We start from the raw sequence: 19,899 nt of genomic DNA, 5'->3' as shown, positions 1-19,899 counted from the left end.
GATGAACCAGAAGCCCTGAGAGACTTCATTCTCCCAAACCAGGATCCCCAGAACTGAGAGCCCATCAGAGTTCTTGGCACATAGTAGGCACTCAGATTTTTTTTTTTTTTTTTAATTTGACAGCGATCACAAGTAGGCAAAGACGCAGGCAGAGAGAGAGAGAGGAGGAAGCAGGCTCCCTGCTGAGCAGAGAGCCCGATGCGGTACTCAATCCCAGGATCCTGAGATCATGACCCGAGCCGAAGGCAGTGGCTTAACCCACTGAGCCACCCAGGCGCCCCGGCACTCAGATTTTGACTGGACTGCTGTATGGACCCCAAGGAAACCCTCAGGAGCAAAACAGGATGACACAATCCTGGCCACTGGACTTCCCTCCTCTGAAAAAATGCCCAGAAGCTTCTCAAGGAGGCACTTGCTGGCCTAGACATCCCAGGCGCTCAGGGGCAGCTCCAGCCTCTGCCTCCTGTCATCAGCATAATGCATCCACAGCTATAATATGGCAAATTTCCTATCCTCCCACCCTCTTTCCTGCATTATTGATGGGCTATGCACTTAAAAAAAAAAAAATCAATTAGATCAGGGAGTGGAGCTGGAGTCAAAAGAGAAAAGCCTTTAAAGGTTCGCTCTTCTTGTTTCTGTTTTGGATAGTAGATAAAGCTTCCCCTCTGGTTTGAATAAGTCAAGCCCAGGGCTAGGTTGGCTGTGATTGGCCAGGACTGGGAAAATGAGGTTAAGATGCAAACACAAGCAAATATAACCCCATGTCTGTGCAGCCATTACTAAGCTAAGGCAGCGGGACCTGGCGCCTCCCGATTTGGGGTGGTTCTCTGGTAGCCGCTGCTGCTCGCTGGAAAACAACTCGAAAGGCCCTGCGGGAGCGAAGACAAGGTACGGTGGGCTTAGTGGATGGGTGTGTATCAGTAGAGCAATCCTACTGAAAGAGGAAGAAAGGAAGAGGAGGTTGAAATTTCTGTGCCTTTGTCTTCTTGGATGATACTTTTAAAAGATTAAACCAGGAGTTTGTAACTAGTTTTGCAGACTTCCGGCTGAGCATTTAAGGCCCTTTTTAGAAACCACTGAGCAGATAGGGCACTTTTTCAAAAGCTGGGAAATAAGGAGACGGCCCCATTCACCTAGCTCAGAAAGATGGTGTGGGGTAAGATAGAACCAGCTTCCTCTGCTTGGGGTCCATTCGCAGAGCTGTCTATAAGAATTGAGGGCCACTGGCTTTTAGCCTGGGATTTCAGAACCCCACCCCACTGCACCCCAAAGGTTTCTGGAGTGCCGGGGAATTAAATAAGGACTTGGGGAAGAGGGAGAGAGAAACAGCTTTGGGGGACTTCGATGTCACACATGGAGTCACATTTTCCAGTGTTCCACGCCTTTGAGCGTGTCCTTTCCTTGGGCGGGGGAGGGGGGAGAGGCTTGGCGGCGGGGGGCACTTTGGCCCAGCCAGCTCCTTTCCGATCCATCACTTAAGTCCAGTCCCTGCAGGGAAATGGGACTGCTTTTGGCCTCGGAGAGTCACAGCCCTCATTAATGCCAGCGGTTGGGTTTTTTCCCAGGTTGAAACTTCTCATTTTTAATAAATGAATTCATTGGCCCTTGTCCCCTTCCCCTGGTTGGATCACAGCATTTGCCTTTAATGAATGAAATCTAGTGTCTGAGGAAAACCTGAACAAATATTTCCTGGCAGTTGGGAGCTGCACAGGGGAGGGTGGGGCAGCACAAGTTATCAAATTAAATCCTCAAACATTGGCTGCTCCGGAGTCACTGCCCTGCTTTAGCCTTGTTATGGTGGAACACAAAGGGAGTCTGGTTTTTTGTGTTTTGCCAAAGTCCATGCTAGATAATGGCACAAACTCTCCAGAACTGACTTCATCCACCAGGGCTCAAGGATCAATGGCCAGACAGGCTCCTCTTAAAAGCGCTTTATGCCTCTGGATTGCAAAACTCGGTGCAGCCCTTTCTGGGTGGGTTGTGGTTTGGGTTTTGTGTTTGCTTATTTACTTTATGTAAATCCACTAAGCACATCTTTTTTCCTATGCCTCTTGAGAGCCTTCATCAGTTATAGGTATTACCGGAATTCAAGCTCCTTGAGAGCAAGAACCAGGCAGGCATTTTGATGATACAAAGCCGCTCCATGAGCATGAATGCGTAGAAGTCCTTGCTAAGCCTAGACACGCCTTGAACACAGATGGTGCCCCATCCTCCCACACTTCTCTCCACTTCCTCCCTCTCCCCACCCTGCCTTGTGAGCGGCCATGGCCACCACCAGCTCCTGCAGGTCTATGTGGGAGGGGACCCAGGGGGTGCCCCAAACTCGGTCCCACACCCCACTCAGCCATGTTACTTTCCCTCTTCTGCGAGGCACAGGGAATATATTTGTCAGAGGACAAAAGCAAGATGGGCTATTTGAGTTTTAGGACAGTTTCCTTAAAAGAGAAAGTCTGGAAAGTAAAAGCCTAAAGAGGAAATCAAAGAGTTGACAGCAGACCTGGTAAGTGAGGACCCTGGGCAGAGCTGGACTGAACGAATGAGAGAAGGCAGCCCCGCTTGGAGATACCCTGATACAAGCTTTTCTTCCCGCGTGCTACTGCAGGCAGACGGGTTACACAACTTCAAAGTGACTAAAAGCGCAAGTTTTAGGGCCAGATACAGATTTCACTCTAGTGTGTGACATCAGGCAAATTATTTAACTTCTCCAAACCTCAACTAGCCTATGATGTAAGCTGAAAATCTACTCAGTTTATAAGAATTAAATGACGTAACATAAAGTGATCTCGCACAGTAGATAACCATGGCTTTTACCAGAGCTCTTGACAACGGAAGTGGCAAGGGAGAAGCTGACCTTCTTTCTGGGAGGAGCGCCCCCCAGTGCAGCCAGACTTACTGTGGGAACTTGGACAAGTCATTTCCCCCACTGCCATGAAGTGGTGCAGGGTGTCCCACAAGGATGTGGCAGGATGACTGACAAGAGACTAGGAAATGACTTAGGGGAAAAGCTGGAGGGATGCCTGATGCAAGAGGCATCATCTCCCGCCCTCACTCTGTGATGTTGCAGTCCTGGAAAGACGCGCGCCATGTCTCTGAGCAGCGCCTTCAGGGCTGTGGGCAACGAGCCTGGGATCATCACCTGGAGAATAGAGGTGAGCTGGGCTGCAGTCACACTTTCCTGCTCACACAGGATCTGGGTGGGGGTGGTCTCTGGTCACCCCAGTCTGCTAAACGACAGCCCTGGTACTCCCTCAGTCTCCTGCCTTTGGAAACAGCAATGGGGCAACATCAGAGTCAACTTTTCCTATCCTTGACCCCTCCTGGGTACTTGAAGCAGGTGGTGACAGGTGGAGGAAATGCTTTTAGCCCTGGAAAGCAGGGCTCCAAGCAAAATGAAGCTTGCCCTTTATCCTGCCATCTGCTCAGTGAGTGAGTCTGCACTTCCAGTAAATGCCCTAGAGAAATGGGTGGGGCGTGGGCCCACCCAGGAGACCCAAGACTCCTGGCTGTTTCTGTCCAAAAAAGGGAAAACCTGTCTTTCACAGGGTACCCTGGCTCCTGCCAAGTGTTAGTGGGGTGGGGGGAGGGGGACACGGAGGTTACTGCATAGATCAGGGTGCCACTCATCACTTCCCCCACCTGGGCTTGAGCTCCTCCGGCTGGCCTCCAGTTCCAGCAATCTAACTGGGAACAGCCCTAGCCTGGGCAACTCCAGCTGTCAGATGTAAGAAACCCCTCTCCCCGCACCCCTCCTCCTTGCTCTGAGGCCAGGGAGGGGTGGTTGCCTAAAACCCAGAGCCCTTAAGGCTCCCTGTTTATTTCAAAATAGGAACTAAAAGTTACTTATGGTATATTTAACATTGTTACATTTAACACACGTGTAGAATATACATAAGCAAGTATGACTACAGAAATCCCTGAGGCCATGTGAATGGCTCTCCTGAGACAAGCCATATGCACAAGGGACACATCAAGTCCTCACCCCCAGACTCCAATGCAGAATGCTGGGCATGGAGCCCCACACACCACTGGCACTCACCTCTCCTAGCCCCCCAGAACTCCCACGTTCTATTCACAGCCATGACCCTTGCCCGGCTCTGGGAGGTCAGGGTTGGAGAACTGTGTTGGAGACACTGGTGCAGCTGCTCAGAGTGGGATTTGACAAAGCTCTTCTCCCTGCAAAGGGCTGGAGGAGCTCACAAGGCTCCTCCCAGTATAGTGAGAGCAAGCAGGTGGTGGGGAGGGGGGTAGGGTGAAGACAGGGACCCAGATTCAGCCCTGGGGCCACGCAGGCCGAGCTCAGCAGAAGCTAGAGGGGTGGGCCCACTAATCCTGTGGCTGGCCACCATGCCCGCTAGGATCAGCAGGGACATCTTCCCTACCTCTCCCCAGCCACCTGTGCCAAATGATGGAGGCTGGGGGGTGGGCAGTGGACTATCACAGCCCTTGTCCTTCCAGAAACTGGAGCTGGCGCTAGTACCCCTGAGCGCCCATGGCAACTTCTATGAGGGGGACTGCTACGTCATCCTCTCGGTGAGCCCCCCCACCCCTGGTTCCCATGAGCTTCTCCCCCGAGAGCCATTCCTGGGTTCCACCGAGGCCTGTTGCTGGTGCTAATCCGTTTCCTGGTATCGCTCTTGACTCTCCCTCGGTGTCAGTACAGAACAAGCCCCTATTTTGACTATCAAAGGCCATTCTTAGGGCATGGGGCCCTTGGTCTAAACCTCAGGGAGGACTCAGCAAGCGGCACCTCTCCCTCCCGGGGCCCAGCCCCCACAGTAAAGTGGTATGGAGGCCCACCAGGTAAATCCAAGGCCACGCCTCCAAATGCTCATTCTAGTTGAGGGAACAGTATCACCCAGGAACAGTGCCGGCAGAGCCAGGCAGAGGGACAGCTCGGCTCTGTGTCAGCACGGCAGTGCAGGGCGTGAAGGGCCAGCAAGGCCTGTCTGTGGCTCAGCTTGGAAAAGATGCCCACGGTCTCCATGTAGTCGGAGAACAGTAAGCTGTCCACTCTCGCCAAATGTGGGAGGACTTCTGGGCCCCTGCCAGAGCTTGAGCCACATACCAGGTCTGGACAGGGGTGCTGCAGAGAGGGAGACTCGCCAAATGTGGGAGGACTTCTGGGCCCCTGCCAGAGCTTGAGCCACATACCAGGTCTGGACAGGGGTGCTGCAGAGAGGGAGAGAGACCCAGAGCCTGCCTGAGGTGGGCCACGAGCCACCATGGCCGTGTTCTTCCCACACCTGGGGGCCAGCAGCAGAGCAGGGGCTAGGTGAGCTGGCTCCTGACCTCATCTCTCTGGACACCCCAGACACGGAGGGTGGGCAGCCTCCTGTCCCAGGACATCCACTTCTGGATCGGGAAGGACTCCTCCCAGGACGAGCAGGCCTGCGCAGCCATCTACACCACGCAGCTGGATGACTACCTGGGGGGCAGCCCCGTGCAGCACCGAGAGGTCCAGTACCATGAGTCTGACACCTTCCATGGCTACTTCAAGCAGGGCATCATGTGAGTAGTTCCATCAGAGCCCGAACATAAATGGCAGTTTATAAAGAGGAAACCAAAAAGGCTAAGGTATACGAAGAATCAGAGAAACACAGATTGAAATAAAGCTATCACTTCACCTAGACCAGAGCAGGGCAGACTAGAGGGCAGGGCGGAGGCCAGCAGCGGCATGGCTGTGGGGAAAGAGGAGCCTGAGTGGCCCTCAGGGCGGCAGGGGTTGGGGGGCGGCCTGAGGTGGGTGGAGAGGTGGAGGATGATCACGGCCCGCTGTAGGGCAGTCTGCTGTCACTGAAGCCAGTCCCCCTCCAGGGTGTATAACTCAGGGGACCTCTCATGCACCCAGCTCCACAAGGGCTCATGAGCCAGAATGTTCACAGCGGGGTCAGGACTGGTCGTGTGAAGCCCTAAGGGCCCCTCACGGGGAGACAGGACGGGGAAAAGTACTGCATGGGTCCAGGCAGCAAAGGGAGGCCGTGGAGCAGATGCCCTGCTGAGTAGTGGACAGCCCTTAAAAACATGGTACTTAGTGACCAAAGTAAGAAATGGGCCTGAAATATAGAACAGTGCCAACTTCTGTTTTAAAAAAAATACACACCCACAAAACAACAGGAAACATTTACCCGAATGAAAATAAAAAGGCAGTTGTTCTATGGTTGGAGGGGGTGTCTGGGGGGGGTGGCAGAGTATACGCAGAGAAGAGGGAATGCATAAATACTGACAACAGGAGAGGGGTCTTGGAAAGGACAGTGATAATGTTCCACAAACTGAGGGGTTTAACTCCAAACTTTGCACGTGAGATTGAAAACAAAAAGGAATTCCAAGGAGCTCGAGAGATCTGAGGCTGGTCCAAGGCGCTTCTTGCTGGTTGGCAGTCTTACTGACTGAGGACCTGCTGGGCACAGCATGCCCCATGAGTCACCAGAGAGCAATGTCCCACTGGATTTCTGCTCGTCCTGCAGGTGCAGGGCATTTGGGATGGATGCGGGGGTTGGGGGAATCTTGGGGGCCAGGAGATCAGACTCCCCAAGCAGGTTTGTCTTAAGGGCATAGTGTCATGACTGCTTCCCTGTGCCCCCTCCTTGTCCCATGCTGAGATTCAGACAGTTGCTAGAACCAATGAAGCCCATGCTATGGGGTCCTCACCCTGTAGTGCTGGAACACTAGTCCTCCTAATATGTTAGCTTGAATGTCAGTCCTCTGGAGAGGACTGCCCAGACCACTCTGTCAAAAAGGCTGTCATGGAGTCTCCTTCTGGGGTGGCAGTTACCACCTTCTCTGTTTCCCTTGCTTATTTACTGCTGCCCCAAGGGCAGAGGCTGTGTCTATCTAACCAGTCTCCCCAGTCCCTAGCACCTAAGTAACTAGGGGTTATCTGGATATCCCCTCAGCTACAAGAAGGGGGGTGTGTCCTCTGGGATGAAGCATGTGGAGACTAACACCTATGATGTGAAGCGGCTCTTACATGTGAAGGGGAAAAGAAACATCAGGGCCACGGAGGTAAGCCCTGCCCACTGTCGGTCCTAGGCTGGGAGCCTCCCCACCAGGTACTTCAGAATTCCTCCTGAATAATGTCTCCTTGTCTGCAGGTGGACATGAGCTGGGACAGTTTTAACCAGGGTGATGTCTTCTTGCTGGACCTCGGAAAGGTCATCATCCAGTGGAATGGCCCAGAGAGCAACAGCGGAGAGCGACTCAAGGTACGGTTCTTCCCAGTCTCGCCACCTTCTCTCCCTCAGGCCCACTCATGGGGCGTGCACTCTCTCAGTTGCCTCTTCCGTCATCCTTCCTTGCTGACTCCCATGAGAAGACAGACCCCTGCCTTGGAGAATCTTTTTTAGAGACAGGCCAAGTACCTAAGTCTGTGACTCACCCCGGGGTCTTAAGCGACAGAATAACTCCTGTGTCTGGGACCCAGGTCACTCCCCGCCAAAACCTGCAAGTGCCAGAGGGTACCCAGGGGGACTGAGTGCTTCCTTGGGCTTCTTTGACAGGCTATGCTTCTGGCAAAGGATATCCGCGACAGGGAACGAGGGGGCCGTGCTGAGATAGGTGTGATCGAGGGAGACAAGGAGGCAGCCAGTCCGGAGCTGATGAAGGTCCTTCAGGACACCCTCGGCCGGCGCTCTGTTATCAAGCCTGCCGTGCCTGATGAGATCATAGATCAGCAGCAGAAATCAAACATCATGTTGTATCAGTGAGTAACTAAACCTGGCTGCCAGCTGGAAGCTGGGGTAGCGGGTGCTTTGGCTCCTCACTTTATGTACAGGCATCTGGCTTTATCTTAAGATTTTATGTATTTATTTGAGAGAGAGAGCATGCATGCACACGCACACACACACATACGCAGGGAGGTGGCTTGATCCCAGAACCCTGAGATCCTGACCCAAGCAGAGCCGAAAGCAGACTGAGCTACCCAGGTATCCCCAGGCATCTGGTTTTCCTTTAATCCTTTTCAAATGCAGCTTTCAGAAGGAGCTCAGTGTTCCCTACTCAAGGAGGCAGCTATCTCCTGTTCTTGTCAGCAACCCTTCATGGTCTCTTGAGGACACTCTTCCTTTACTTGGGTCTATCCATGCCCAGGGATGTGGAGGAGATCATGTTCGGGAGAGAGATGCACCCAAGTGTCCTCCCAAGAACAGAATCCATCACACTCCTGTCTGCATTCAAGCCACGCCTGTCATAAGAAGTCAAACTTCATCCAGAAACTACTGAAACGAAGCCAACAAAATACCAAATTGACTGCAAGACGCTTTGCAGAAAAGAAGGCACAGGCTAATTTCTCCTCTTTTCCAGTGTCTCGGACTCTGCTGGGCAGCTGGCGGTCACAGAGGTAGCGACAAGGCCACTGGTCCAGGACTTACTGAACCATGACGTGAGTAGAGTGTGGGTGGGTGCGGCTTCTGCAGCCAGACCTGGCTTCAGAGATCTTCCTTATGGTCCTGATTGGCTGTAACCACCTCTATCCCTGCCCGCTTCAGGACTGCTACATCTTAGACCAATGTGGAACCAAGATCTATGTGTGGAAGGGAAGAGGAGCCACAAAGACCGAGAAACAGACAGCCATGTCTAAAGCCCTGGTAGGAGCTACAAGCTGTGCGATATGTCCACAGAATTCTGTCAGGACCATGTCATATTAGTTCAGAGAGCCAGACGAGGCACTTGGGCTTACAACCTCACCATTACATACACAGACTTCAGTCAGATCCACAACCTGGGGATAAATCCAGGTTTGAGAGACAACTCCTGGGTTGTTCTGAGGGGTCAGTAACGTTTGTGGGGCACTTAGAATGGTACCCGGCACCTACACCTGCTCAGTAGACATGGCTGCTGCTATTGAAGGGGATATCACCTCATGGGCAACAGCCCTGTCCTCAAGGGGCCCAGGACACTGTCCAGACCTACGCAGGTGAACCCAGCAGGATGCACTTACACAACAATAAATGAACAAATGGATGTGGCACAGAATCAATGGAGTGCATGAGGGCGGCAGAAACACAGTATAGAGGATCTTGCAAAAAAAAAAAATAATAATAATAATAATCATGACAGGCCAAGCCAGAGATAGGCAAATGTTCCCCTCAGTCCTTTCCCTGAGGCAGATAACTTGGTGCCTAGACATGAGTGAGTTAGCATCTGACTCTGGCTCCCACAAGGGGGCAGTCCCACAAACTGGCTTCCAAGGGGTGAGTCACCAGACAAGCAAAGAACCCAGTGCCTTCCCTGACTGACCTGCCTTTCGGGGTGTGGGGGGTGTCTTCAGCACTTCATCCAGATGAAGGGCTACCCCAGCAGCACCAACGTGGAGACGATCAACGACGGTGCTGAGTCGGCCATGTTCAAGCAGCTGTTCCAGAAGTGGTCAGGGAAGGACCAGACCGTGGGCCTGGGGAAAACTTTTGGTGTCGGTAAAATCGGTGAGACTGAGACTGCTCCCCTGGTGGCCTTCCCATGGCAGGGACTTTCTAGAAAGGCAGGCACAGACGCTCTTCACTCACCTGGCTTCTCCCAACCCCTCCTCTGCAGCGAAAGTTTTCCAGGATAAATTTGATGTGACTTTGCTGCACACCAAGCCCGAGGTCGCAGCCCAGGAAAGAATGGTGGACGATGGCAACGGGAAAGTTGAGGTAAGTCAGGGATGTGCATCTCAGGGCAGGCAGTTGCGGCCCTCCTAGCCGTGTTGCTGGAGAGGCCAGAGGAGCCGGTGACTCTGCTCCGCTTTGCTTTTGGTTTCACCTCTGGGAACTCAGGAGTCCTCTCTCAGGGGTGGCCACAGTCTGCCACGCTTTCCCACAACCCCTCAGGGAAGTGAGAGGCTGCTACCCCCCCCTCCCCGCCACCGCAGGCTATCAATGACTCCACTGGCAGAAACAGTCAAATTACCTCAGAGCCATGGCAGGGATGCAACTGAGCTGGAATGACCCAGTTCTCCTCGGGATTCAAATCATGCAAACTGCAAACGGGAAAAGCCCTCACAACTGGGAAAGAAGAACCAGAGGGGGAAGCTGTGCTGTGGGTGGATGTTAGGGCCTCACCCGCCTGGATTCCCATTCCCTTCGGGCGGCCATCTCTTCAAATAGGGACCTCATCTCTGGGAAATTGCGTCTTCTTCTGTGTCCAGGTCTGGAGGATTGAAAACCTGGAGCTGGTCCCTGTGGAGCATCAGTGGTACGGCTTTTTTTATGGAGGAGACTGCTATCTGGTTCTCTACACGTACAAGATTCATGGGAAGCCACACTACATCCTGTATATCTGGCAGGTAGGCCTGATGCAGGCTCTGAACTTGGGATCTCCATGCTTCCTCCGGGCACCAGGCAGGGGCAAGGGGTAGCCGGGACCCACTACTCCCCTCTCACCCCTGCAGGGCCGCCACGCCTCAAAGGACGAGGTGACGGCCTCAGCATACCAGGCAGTGGAAGTGGATCAGCAGTTCGACGGGGCGCCTGTGCAGGTCCGAGTTGCCATGGGGAAGGAGCCCCGCCACTTCATGGCCATCTTCAAAGGGAAGCTGGTTATCTTTGAGGTGAGACCCCTCAGATAAAGTGATGCCAGGAGCAGAAATACTCAGACGAGTAAGTCAGTCTGCGTATAGGAGAGGAGGGACGGAGACCAGGGCCAGGGATAGACACAGACGAGAAGGTTAACCTCTCTGAGACATTCCCGGGAATCCCAACTGTCCAGGGCTTCAAGTTCAAAATCTGCCTAGTTAACATTCAAGTCTTTCACAGTCTGACCCGTATTACCCATGCAGGTGTGTTACTCTCAGAGGCCTAACGCACACTCCCCACCCTAGTGAAGGGGATCTCCCATTAGTCCTCACGTGTGCCACAGCCCTGTCCAACCCCGCCCCTGGATGTGCCCCCTTTAAATTCAAGTCCCAGTTTTTCCATGGAGCCCCTCGCAGAAGCAATACCAGGAATATGTAATGTCATATGCTTGGTATCACACAGCCTGTGGGTAAGTCCTAGTCTTGTCATTTATTTACCAGGTTGCAAAGCCTCAGTTTTCCCATCTGTACCATAGGATAAAAAACACTTACTTCAGGGGTGCCTGGGTGGCTCAGTCAGTTAAGGGGTCTGACTCTCGATTTCAGCTCAGATCATGATCTTGGTCCTGGGAGACTGAGCCCCACATCAGGCTCCACACTCAGCAGGGAATCTGCTTGGAATTCTCTCTCTTTCCCTCTGCCCCTCCTCGTGGTCAGGAGCACATGCACTATCTTTCCTGCTCTCTCTCTCAAATAAATAAATAAATCTTTAAAGATAAATACCTATTTCACAGTTATTATGAGGTTCCACAAAATGATACGGGTAAGGCACCAGCCTTACCTAGTATACAATAAAAGTATACAATAAATTGTATACCTAGTATACAATAAAAGTCTCAGAATGAGAGTTAATATTATTGGTACCATAATTCCAGCTCACCTGACCTCTCCTGTTGGCATGAGAGCTCCCCAAGGTCAAAGGCAGGGTTAAATTCATCCATAATCTCTACAATGTCTAGCCCAGTGCTCTGTACACACGGTGCCCCTTAGAACAAGATTTGGCTTTTCTCCTTCTCTCTAGGGTGGGACTTCCAGAAAAGGAAATGCTGAGCCTGATCCACCAGTCAGGCTCTTCCAGATTCAAGGAAATGACAAATCTAACACCAAAGCTGTAGAGGTTCCAGCCTTTGCCTCCTCCCTAAACTCCAATGATGTCTTTCTGCTACAGACCCAGGCAGAGCACTACCTGTGGTATGGCAAGGTAAGACAGCTGGGCCTAGGGGACACATCAGCCCACTGGAGACCGGCCCTATGCCCACCTCCCTGTCAGCAAGGGTGAAGGAACTAAGGGCAGGCTGGAGCAGTCCTCAAGAAGATGAGTCTTTTCCTAAAGGATCTGCCAGCGTTCCCCAGGATTAGAAACTCCCTGACAGCATTGCTCATGCCCAGGAGGTGCTCCGTAAACTTCTACACAGAGGGAGGCTGGATAAGTCAATCTTCCACACCAGTTTGCTGGATTGTAATGGGACAGGCATTAAAATCGAACACAAACACTAAAAATGTGGGTTTTTTTCCACTTAGAGTGCATCTACACTAAACACCAGAATTGTTTTACCAAAATTGTCTTACAAAAGAGAACTGGACAGGGAAGATGCTCTGCACCATAGTCATCAGGGCAATGCTAGTGAAAACCACAGAGATGCTGTCATATGCCTAGCAGAATGTCTAAAAAAAAAAAAAAAAAATTGACAATATCAAGTGCAGGTGAGGAGACTGGGACTTGTGGGCATTGCTGGTAGGAACGCAGATCCAGCCTTTGGAGAACGATTTGATGGTTTCTTATAAAACACACACCTGTGATCCAGCAATCCATGCTTAGGCATTTATTTACCCATGAGAAAGAAAAATCTACCTTCACACAAATATACATGGCACCTTTATTCATCATGACCCAAAATTGGAAGCAATCCAAATGAAGAATGAACAAAACAGTGGTATATTGCTGTGGTAGGCTACTACTCAACAACACAAAGAAAAGAGCTGTTGATCCTCACAGGGGTGAATCTCAAATGTCCTCTGCTAAGTGAAGGAAGCCAAACTCAGGCTATCTAGTGTATGATTCCAATTATAGCATTCCAGAAAACGCAGACTGCAGTGATGGAGAACAGATTGGTGGTTGCCAGAGGTTAAGGATTTGGGGAGGGTCTGAAGACAAAGGGGGAGTAGCCTGAGGGAATTTTGGCAGGGCTGAGGCAATGTTCTCTAGCTGCATTTTGATGGCCATAACGTGATTCTCTGTGTTGGTCAAGACTCGTAACCGCATACCAACAAGAGTGAATTATTTTTAATGTAACTTAAAGAATAAATTTAAATTTTTTCTCTTAAAAAAAAAAAAAGTTAAAAGGAGGTGCTGAGATTCCAACCGAAGGTGAAACAAAGGGGCCTCTGACCAACATCCACTGTGGGTTTCAGAGTCCAGTCCTGTTCTTTGCCACCATGCTCTTTTCCTCTCCCTATCGCTCCTTTCCCAGCACTAGACCAAACCTAGCTCCCTATCCTGAGCCACTGTGGCCTGGTAGCTGATCCAAGTACACTCAGGGTCCTCCCTCCCCAACATCAATGTGTCTGTGTGCGACTAACACGTGTGCTCTCCTCATCCCACTCTCAGGGGTCTAGTGGAGATGAGCGGGCAATGGCCAAGGAGCTGGCCAGCCTTCTCTGCGAGCGCACCGAGGACGCTGTGGCCGAGGGCCAGGAGCCGCCTGAGTTCTGGGACCTGCTGGGAGGGAAAACTGCATATGCTAACGACAAAAGGTATGGGAACGCAGTGTTACCTCGTACGGGCTCCCCCTGCCGCCCGGGTTTGTGAGCTGCACAAACTCTAGGATGCCTTAGAGTTTGAAAATCCTGATTTCTGGATGAACCACCGAACGCTACCCCTGAAACCAATACTGAAGTGTGTGTCAACTAACTAGAATTTAAATTTTAAAGAAACACATGATTTCTCAGTAGCTCAGTTCCTCTAAACAGACTGTATTGCAGACTACAGCAGGAAATCCTGGACGTGCAGCCTCGTCTCTTTGAATGTTCCAATAAGACTGGGAGGTTCGTTGTCACAGAGATCACAGACTTCACCCAGGATGACCTGAACCCAGGTGATGTGATGCTCCTGGATACTTGGGACCAGGTAAGACACAGCCAGAGAGCTTGGAACAAGTGACAAACCAAACTTCCGTCAGTGGTGACCGAAGGAAGAGCCCACTTTTTGCCAGGGATAAGGAGAACAGAGTGTTGTTTGAAACTGACCACCCTGGGGAAATCAGTCCATCTTCTCATCATGACTTCTTTTTCTTAGAAGAGACAGCGACAGGCTCCACACTTAGCAATGGGCCTCTTAGGGAATATAGGGGCCTAAAGGGGAGATCTCCAAGGCAACTGCTCCCTAACACCCTATTTTCCTCAGCTCAGCTCAGCAAACATACTCAGCACCTCCTTCGTGCTCCAGTGACCGTCGGTAGGGTCACCAAGGTGAAGGCGCCATGCTCTCAGAGTCGACAGGCTGATGGAGGAGCTGGACAGAAAAATCTCATTTTGCTATGATGGAAGTATGGTGCCATGGGAGCACAAATTAGGGGCACTCAACATAGTTTAGGGGTTCAGAGAAGAGTTCCTGGAGGAGATGGCTTCCAGGTTGAATCTCAAAGGACAAGTGGGCATTAATCAGGTAGAGAGAGCATCCTGGGCAAAGGAAATCGCACAAGTAAAAAGCAAGACATGGAATAGACTAGTATTCAGGAACTACCGACAATATCATCAGACCATAAGATAGAGTAAAAGAGTTTGAAATGAAGCTAAGAAGTACATATAAGCCTTACCTACCATGTCAAGTTTGAATTTTATCGTGGCACGCTATGGAAAGCAGGTGAATGACACGGTCCCTGTGCTTTCGACAGATCACCCTGCAAAGTGTGGGAGAGGAGGGACGGGGCGGGGGAAGCGACAGAAGAATATGTACTGGGAGGCCAGTCAGGAGAGCACCGTGACAGTCGAGTAAGAGGAATAAGGGCCACCTCGGGCTGCACAGGGGCAGTGAGGCCAGGATGGAGGGAATGGTGACACATTGACAAATGTATAGGAGGGAAACAGCTAGCCTTGGTGACTCACGGAGTACAGCGGCATCGAGGATGGCTCCCGGTTACTGCCCTCCGTGACTGGGTGGATAGCACGGACCAAGAATGGATGACACAGACACAAGTCTAGAAAAGAAGAGCTACATTTGGGGGTTCTGTTTGAACTTCCTAGAGACAGCCAGTAGTGGGGGGAGGTGGTATCTTGCAAGAAGCTGAGTTCAGGAAGCTGAAGTTCAACGAGAGCTCAGGACTGGACATGTAGATTTAGGAGATACATGTTTACTGAACATCATGAACACCAAGCTGATTCTGGGAAAAACCTTTCTCTGCTGAACAAACGAGGCTGGGAAAGTTCTCTGAGGCTGTGGTTCACTGAGCAGGGAAAGGAAGGGCACTTAGTACTTAGTCCTTGCTAAAAGCCCATTAAGACGCCTCCTCTACCACAACAGGTGTTCCTGTGGATTGGGGCTGAGGCCAATGCCACAGAGAAGGAGAAAGCCCTTGCCACGGCCCAGGAGTACCTGCATACTCACCCCAGCGGCCGGGATGCCGACACACCGATCCTGATCATCAAACAGGGTTTTGAGCCTCCCATCTTCACAGGCTGGTTCTTGGCCTGGGACCCTCATGTTTGGAGCGTAAGAACAGAGAGAATGGGGGAGACTTCCCTACTGCCCAGGAGCTCAGCACGAATAGCTCAGTGGGAAGGCGGGGTACCTCCTCAAAGGCTAAATAAATCCAGGGCCACATTTCCCCCACCCTTCTCCACTCCCTTGATTTGTACTTTCTTTCTCTTTTCTGCCCACCATGGCACTAGGTCCAGTTAGAGAATTCCCAGCTTGTCTCAGGACTAAGCCATATGCGGAAGTAACCAAAGCTTGAGAGAGTTTATCCACACACATCTCCTTTCTGAGCTTTACAACCACCCTGACAGCTGGGGCAAACATTGCTTCCCATGTTAAAAAGGTGGAAGCTTAAAAGAAAGGGGATTTGTCCAAAGTCACTATTAGGAAGAAGCCAGGTTTTCTGACTCCTATTCAACTGCTCTGTCTTCTTCGGTCTTGTATGGAGGATTAGGGAACACCAGCAAAGAATGCAGATCAGGTTGAAGGACCTGACCTGGTGTGGACCCAGAAAGGGGTATTTCTTTTCTGCTTAGCTCTGCAATGTCTTCTGATTCCCCAGCTACTTTGCTTTCCTCAAGGGTAGACGAGGCCTGAGATGTCCCTCCCCCTGAAAGCAGCACCTCGTCTTGTCTTGTCTCTTTTGTTTCAGGCAGGAAAATCCTATGAACAGTTAAAAGAAGAGCTGGGAGATGCCGCTGCTATCACGAGAATCACTGCTGTGAGTTGCATTTGCTCTTGGACGAAGCAAGTCACACAGGCAGCTGGAGCCAGGGAGAAACTGTAAACGCTACAGACACAGCACAGGCGAAACCCTATCGTGTCCTCCTTAGTATCACTTTAGTGGGCTTCGGATTTGAGGTCGTTTTAATCAATAGCAAAGCAGGCCTCAAAGCCAAATTCCTCATTTTACTGCCTTCCAGAATTTAGAACAGACTTGCTGCTTAAAAATATATATCTATCATATACATATATAAACATAAATATAGTTATATATCATATATATATTTAAACATAGATATAAATAATTATAACCTAGGAATCACCTGTTATTATGAACTGAATGATTTTGTCTTCCAAAATTCATATGTTGAGCCCCTAACCCCTAATGTGATGGTATGAGGAGGTGGGGCCTTTAGGGCAGAATTAATGCCCTTAAAGGGAACGCTATGAGCACTTGCTGTCTTGCTCTCTGCTATTTGAGGACACATTGGGAAAATGCCACCCACAAGCCAGGAAGCAGACACCTTAATCTTGGGCTTCTAAGCCTTCAGAACTATGAGAAATGAATATTTGTTGTTTAAGCTAAAAAACAAACAAACAAAAACTACAAAAACTAATTTTATTATTCAGTTCCATCATTCAGGACAGACTAAACTGACTAGTAGTATTTTTCATAAATAAGAAGCTTCTAGGGGTGACAGGCTGGCTCAGTGGGTTAAAGCCTCTGCCTTTGGCTCAGGTCATGATCTCAGGGTCCTGGGATCGAGCCCCAAGTTGGGTTCTCTGCTCGATGGGGAGCTTGCTTCCCCCTCACTCTTACCTACCTCTCTGCCTACTTGTGATCTCTCTCTCTCTCTCTGTCAAATAAATAAATAAAATTTTAAAAAAAAAAAAAAAGAAGAAGCTTCTAAACCAAACGATGTGCTTACAGTTTCTGACTGTGAAGTCCACAAAAACTCACGCCATTGGCCCTGTTCCAATGGTGAAAAGAAGTGCAGCCTCTGGCCAGGAAGCCAACAGCTCTTTAGCCTTAGGATGAATGCATTGTAGTGGGCTCCAAGCCGTCTGCGGCTCCATCCTTTGTGCTCTACAAACTCCAGATTCCAAAGCTAATGGCCAGGTAGCATCTTTAAAATGCATTTAACAACAGGATGACTTCTATTTGAAGTCATTTAAAGGCTGGAAATGGGAGAGCCTAAACACCAGGCCAAAAGAAGGTCTGTGATCACAGTACTGAAATGAGATTTAAGCACAGCCTTAAGCCCAACTGCTTATACAGGATTTACCCTAGACTCACTGAATTCGCTTTCCCAAGATCTGACCCCCAAATCTGAATATTTTAGATTCCGAGAGGATTCTGACAGGCAGCCAGCTTTAGGGAATCATTGCTCTAAAAGATGATCACAAAGGGGGCAGCGGTATCAGCTGAAATGTTAAATATTATGCACACAGAACTTGAACTGCACAGACCCTGAACAGTCTTTCATCCTGCCTACGTTCTTATCTTACCTAGGACATGAGGAATGCAACCCTCTCCCTGAATTGTGAGCCAAAATATTACCCTCTGGAAGTCCTACTGAAAAATCAAAATCAGGAGCTGCCTGAGGATGTGAACCCTGCCAAAAAGGAGGTGAGTGGCTAAAGGAATTGTGTCTACTGGGAGTGGAACTCTCCACAAGGGAAGCACCCATCTCAGCACATAGCCTAGGACAGCTCTGGCACATTGCTGGCCCCTCAACAGACATCTGAGCTGCCCAGTAGCTCAAGACAAAAACCCAGGACTCCTTTTTTCCTCACCTCCCACATCAGTCCATCAGCTAGCCTCTGTCCATTCCTCCCCCCGTCTCTCTGCTGTCCAGCCATCACGGACTACTGCAGTAGTCCCCCAACCAGCTTCGACCCCTGTCCCAACCATCAGTTCTCCCCCCGCATAACAGCCAATAGGCTCTTAAAGCAGACAAAACTGTTCTGTTCAAAACACCTCCAAAGGCTTCCCACTGCAAACAGAAAAGAATCTAGAATCCTTTCTGTGGCCTCTATGGCTCTACACCATCTGGCCCGCACCCACCTCTTTGATGTCATCTCAGACCACTGGCCTCTACTCGCCACCCTCTAGCCAGGGGCTCCCTTTGTCTTAAACACGCTCCATCCCAGCCTTTGAGCCTTTACACCACCTGAGACCCTTCTTCTCTCAGATCATCACAGAGGTCAGGTCCTGGCTCCGAAGCTGCCTCCCTCCAGACAGCCCTCCCTGACCACCCTAACACTGCTTAAGAGCAAGGACCTTCTCTGTCTTGTTTACCTCCACGTTCTCTGCTTTTCAGCACCGGAAACAGTGCCTGGCATATAGTATACTCTCTTGAAGTTTTGGTTAAATGAATTAGCACTTTGATATTGAATGAATGCACTAATTTTCCCCTTGAAGGAATTGATTTGGGAAGGATCTCTGGATTTTGTACAGTGTCTTAGCTAACCAAGTCTTAAGGATCTGGACTACAACTTTCTTGAAAACAGAAGCCATATCTTAATAATTTTACTCAGATAGCAACTATGCAGTAAGCTTCAATAAATAAATGTTAGGAGAATTTTATGCTCTGAACAAGATCCACGTGATCATGCATTCAAAAATGTCTGAATAAAAAATGGTTAGATAAGGGCACAAGGCAAGGAAAACCAACTCTCAATTTAGTTCTCCATTCAACCAAAACCTGATGTCTAGGATTCATCATATATAACCCAATTCTTGTTGTTCTGGCAAAAAAACGGGTACCAGGTGGGATACGAGAGCAACAAATCTGGTCAGCTTCTACTCAGGCCAAAATGGGACTCCACAACCCAAAAACCCTCCAGTGAATAATTTAAGTGCATTACCCCCTTTCTGAAAAAGTCCTTCTCCTTCCCCCTTCAAAGATGGGTCTCTTGGCTCCACCTTCCCCCACCCTGTTGTCATTGATGGGTGCCATGTCTTCCTAACTAGAGACTGTTTTCCCTCTTAGAATTACCTCTCTGAACAGGATTTTATTTCTGTGTTTGGCATCACAAGAGGGCAATTTGCTGCTCTGCCTGGCTGGAAGCAACTCCAAATGAAGAAAGAAAAGGGGCTTTTCTAAGGCAAGAAGGTATATGCCTATTGCAAGACCACAGAAGAGAGCAGAAAGAGCCAATAACAGGAAAGAATTCATCCACCAATTTCTGCCTAATAGCCAACTACTTAATTTAGATACAGTAAGGTCTGCAAATCACAGCATGTTCTCCATCTTTCTCACCACTGCTTCTGTAGTCCTTATAGACCTAAAATGTTAACTACCCACTTTTTGACTTTTGTGGCCTTCCAGCTAAAGTCTCAGCAGAAAGCACCAAAACTGCAAGAATCCAGAGAAGTCAGAAAAGAAAAAGAAAAAAAAAAGCTAAGTTTAAAGTGTTTAATAATGGGGCAAGGACATAAGGTTGTTTTAAATTGTTAAGATCGGTGTTTGCAAAATCTGTTTAACCCACCAAGCACTGAAGGTATTTCTATCATCTACCCCAAGGGCAAAATCCAAATGCCCAAATCTGTATGTACCAGAGATTTTTAACTTTTCAAATTAAAATATCTGTATGAGCAAACGTAGTTCAGTAGTTGGGGTTTGCCTGTTATGGTAATTATTTTGTGATGCAGGGAGAAACGTCTCCATACTGGGGTAGGCAAGAGGCACTGCTGAGTGAGTTCTCTGGGTAATTGGACCACTGTGAAGTCCTGTTTCTGGCACAAGAATGCCAAAATCTGCCTTACAGCTGTCCAGGAAACCTCAGTCCCCACCCATCTCTACCCCATTATCCAAAAGAGAAATAGGGCCATGTGTTATTAATTTCAGTAACGAGGCCAGAACCAGTGTGCACACCACAGCAGAGAGCCTTCAAAGCACGCCATAGACAGCAACACATGAACCACATT

At 49.8% G+C, this 19,899-nt stretch overlaps 1 protein-coding gene across 2 annotated transcripts; it reads left to right on the top strand.

Moving 5' to 3' along the window:
* Window positions 1-244: 244 nt before the first annotated feature.
* Window positions 245-19,575, top strand: AVIL (advillin). Of its 2 annotated transcripts, XM_004773275.3 has the most exons (20): window positions 245-888; window positions 3,065-3,149; window positions 4,456-4,530; window positions 5,312-5,508; window positions 6,894-7,002; window positions 7,092-7,202; window positions 7,497-7,699; window positions 8,299-8,377; window positions 8,484-8,582; window positions 9,266-9,419; window positions 9,529-9,629; window positions 10,124-10,261; window positions 10,367-10,525; window positions 11,571-11,750; window positions 13,158-13,303; window positions 13,532-13,676; window positions 15,069-15,257; window positions 15,895-15,963; window positions 17,479-17,595; window positions 18,962-19,575. In XM_004773275.3, exons 2-20 carry the CDS (start codon window positions 3,084-3,086, stop codon window positions 19,073-19,075), a joined length of 2,451 nt encoding a protein of 816 aa, XP_004773332.1. In that variant the 5' UTR covers window positions 245-888; window positions 3,065-3,083; the 3' UTR covers window positions 19,076-19,575. The 2 variants fall into 2 exon arrangements, with proteins under 2 accessions (XP_004773332.1, XP_044927559.1); XM_045071624.1 differs by lacking the exon at window positions 245-888 and having other exon boundaries at window positions 2,833-3,149.
* Window positions 19,576-19,899: the final 324 nt, after the last annotated feature.

The sequence above is a fragment of the Mustela putorius genome, unplaced genomic scaffold (genome assembly GCF_011764305.1).
Source record: "Mustela putorius furo isolate JIRA1106 unplaced genomic scaffold, ASM1176430v1.1 tig00003988_pilon_pilon_pilon, whole genome shotgun sequence".
Classification (NCBI taxonomy): Eukaryota; Metazoa; Chordata; class Mammalia; order Carnivora; family Mustelidae; genus Mustela; species Mustela putorius.
This window is presented reverse-complemented; position numbering and strand designations above follow the sequence as displayed.

Excerpts from the sequence above, each read along its gene's own strand:
- AVIL (XM_004773275.3), top strand. The coding sequence starts at position 3,084 with ATGTCTCTGAGCAGCGCCTTCAGGGCTGTGGGCAACGAGCCTGGGATC. Across the intron at positions 7,203-7,496 it reads ACAGCGGAGAGCGACTCAAG|GCTATGCTTCTGGCAAAGGA; the intron begins GTACGGTTCTTC and ends CTTCTTTGACAG. Across the intron at positions 10,262-10,366 it reads ACATCCTGTATATCTGGCAG|GGCCGCCACGCCTCAAAGGA; the intron begins GTAGGCCTGATG and ends TCACCCCTGCAG.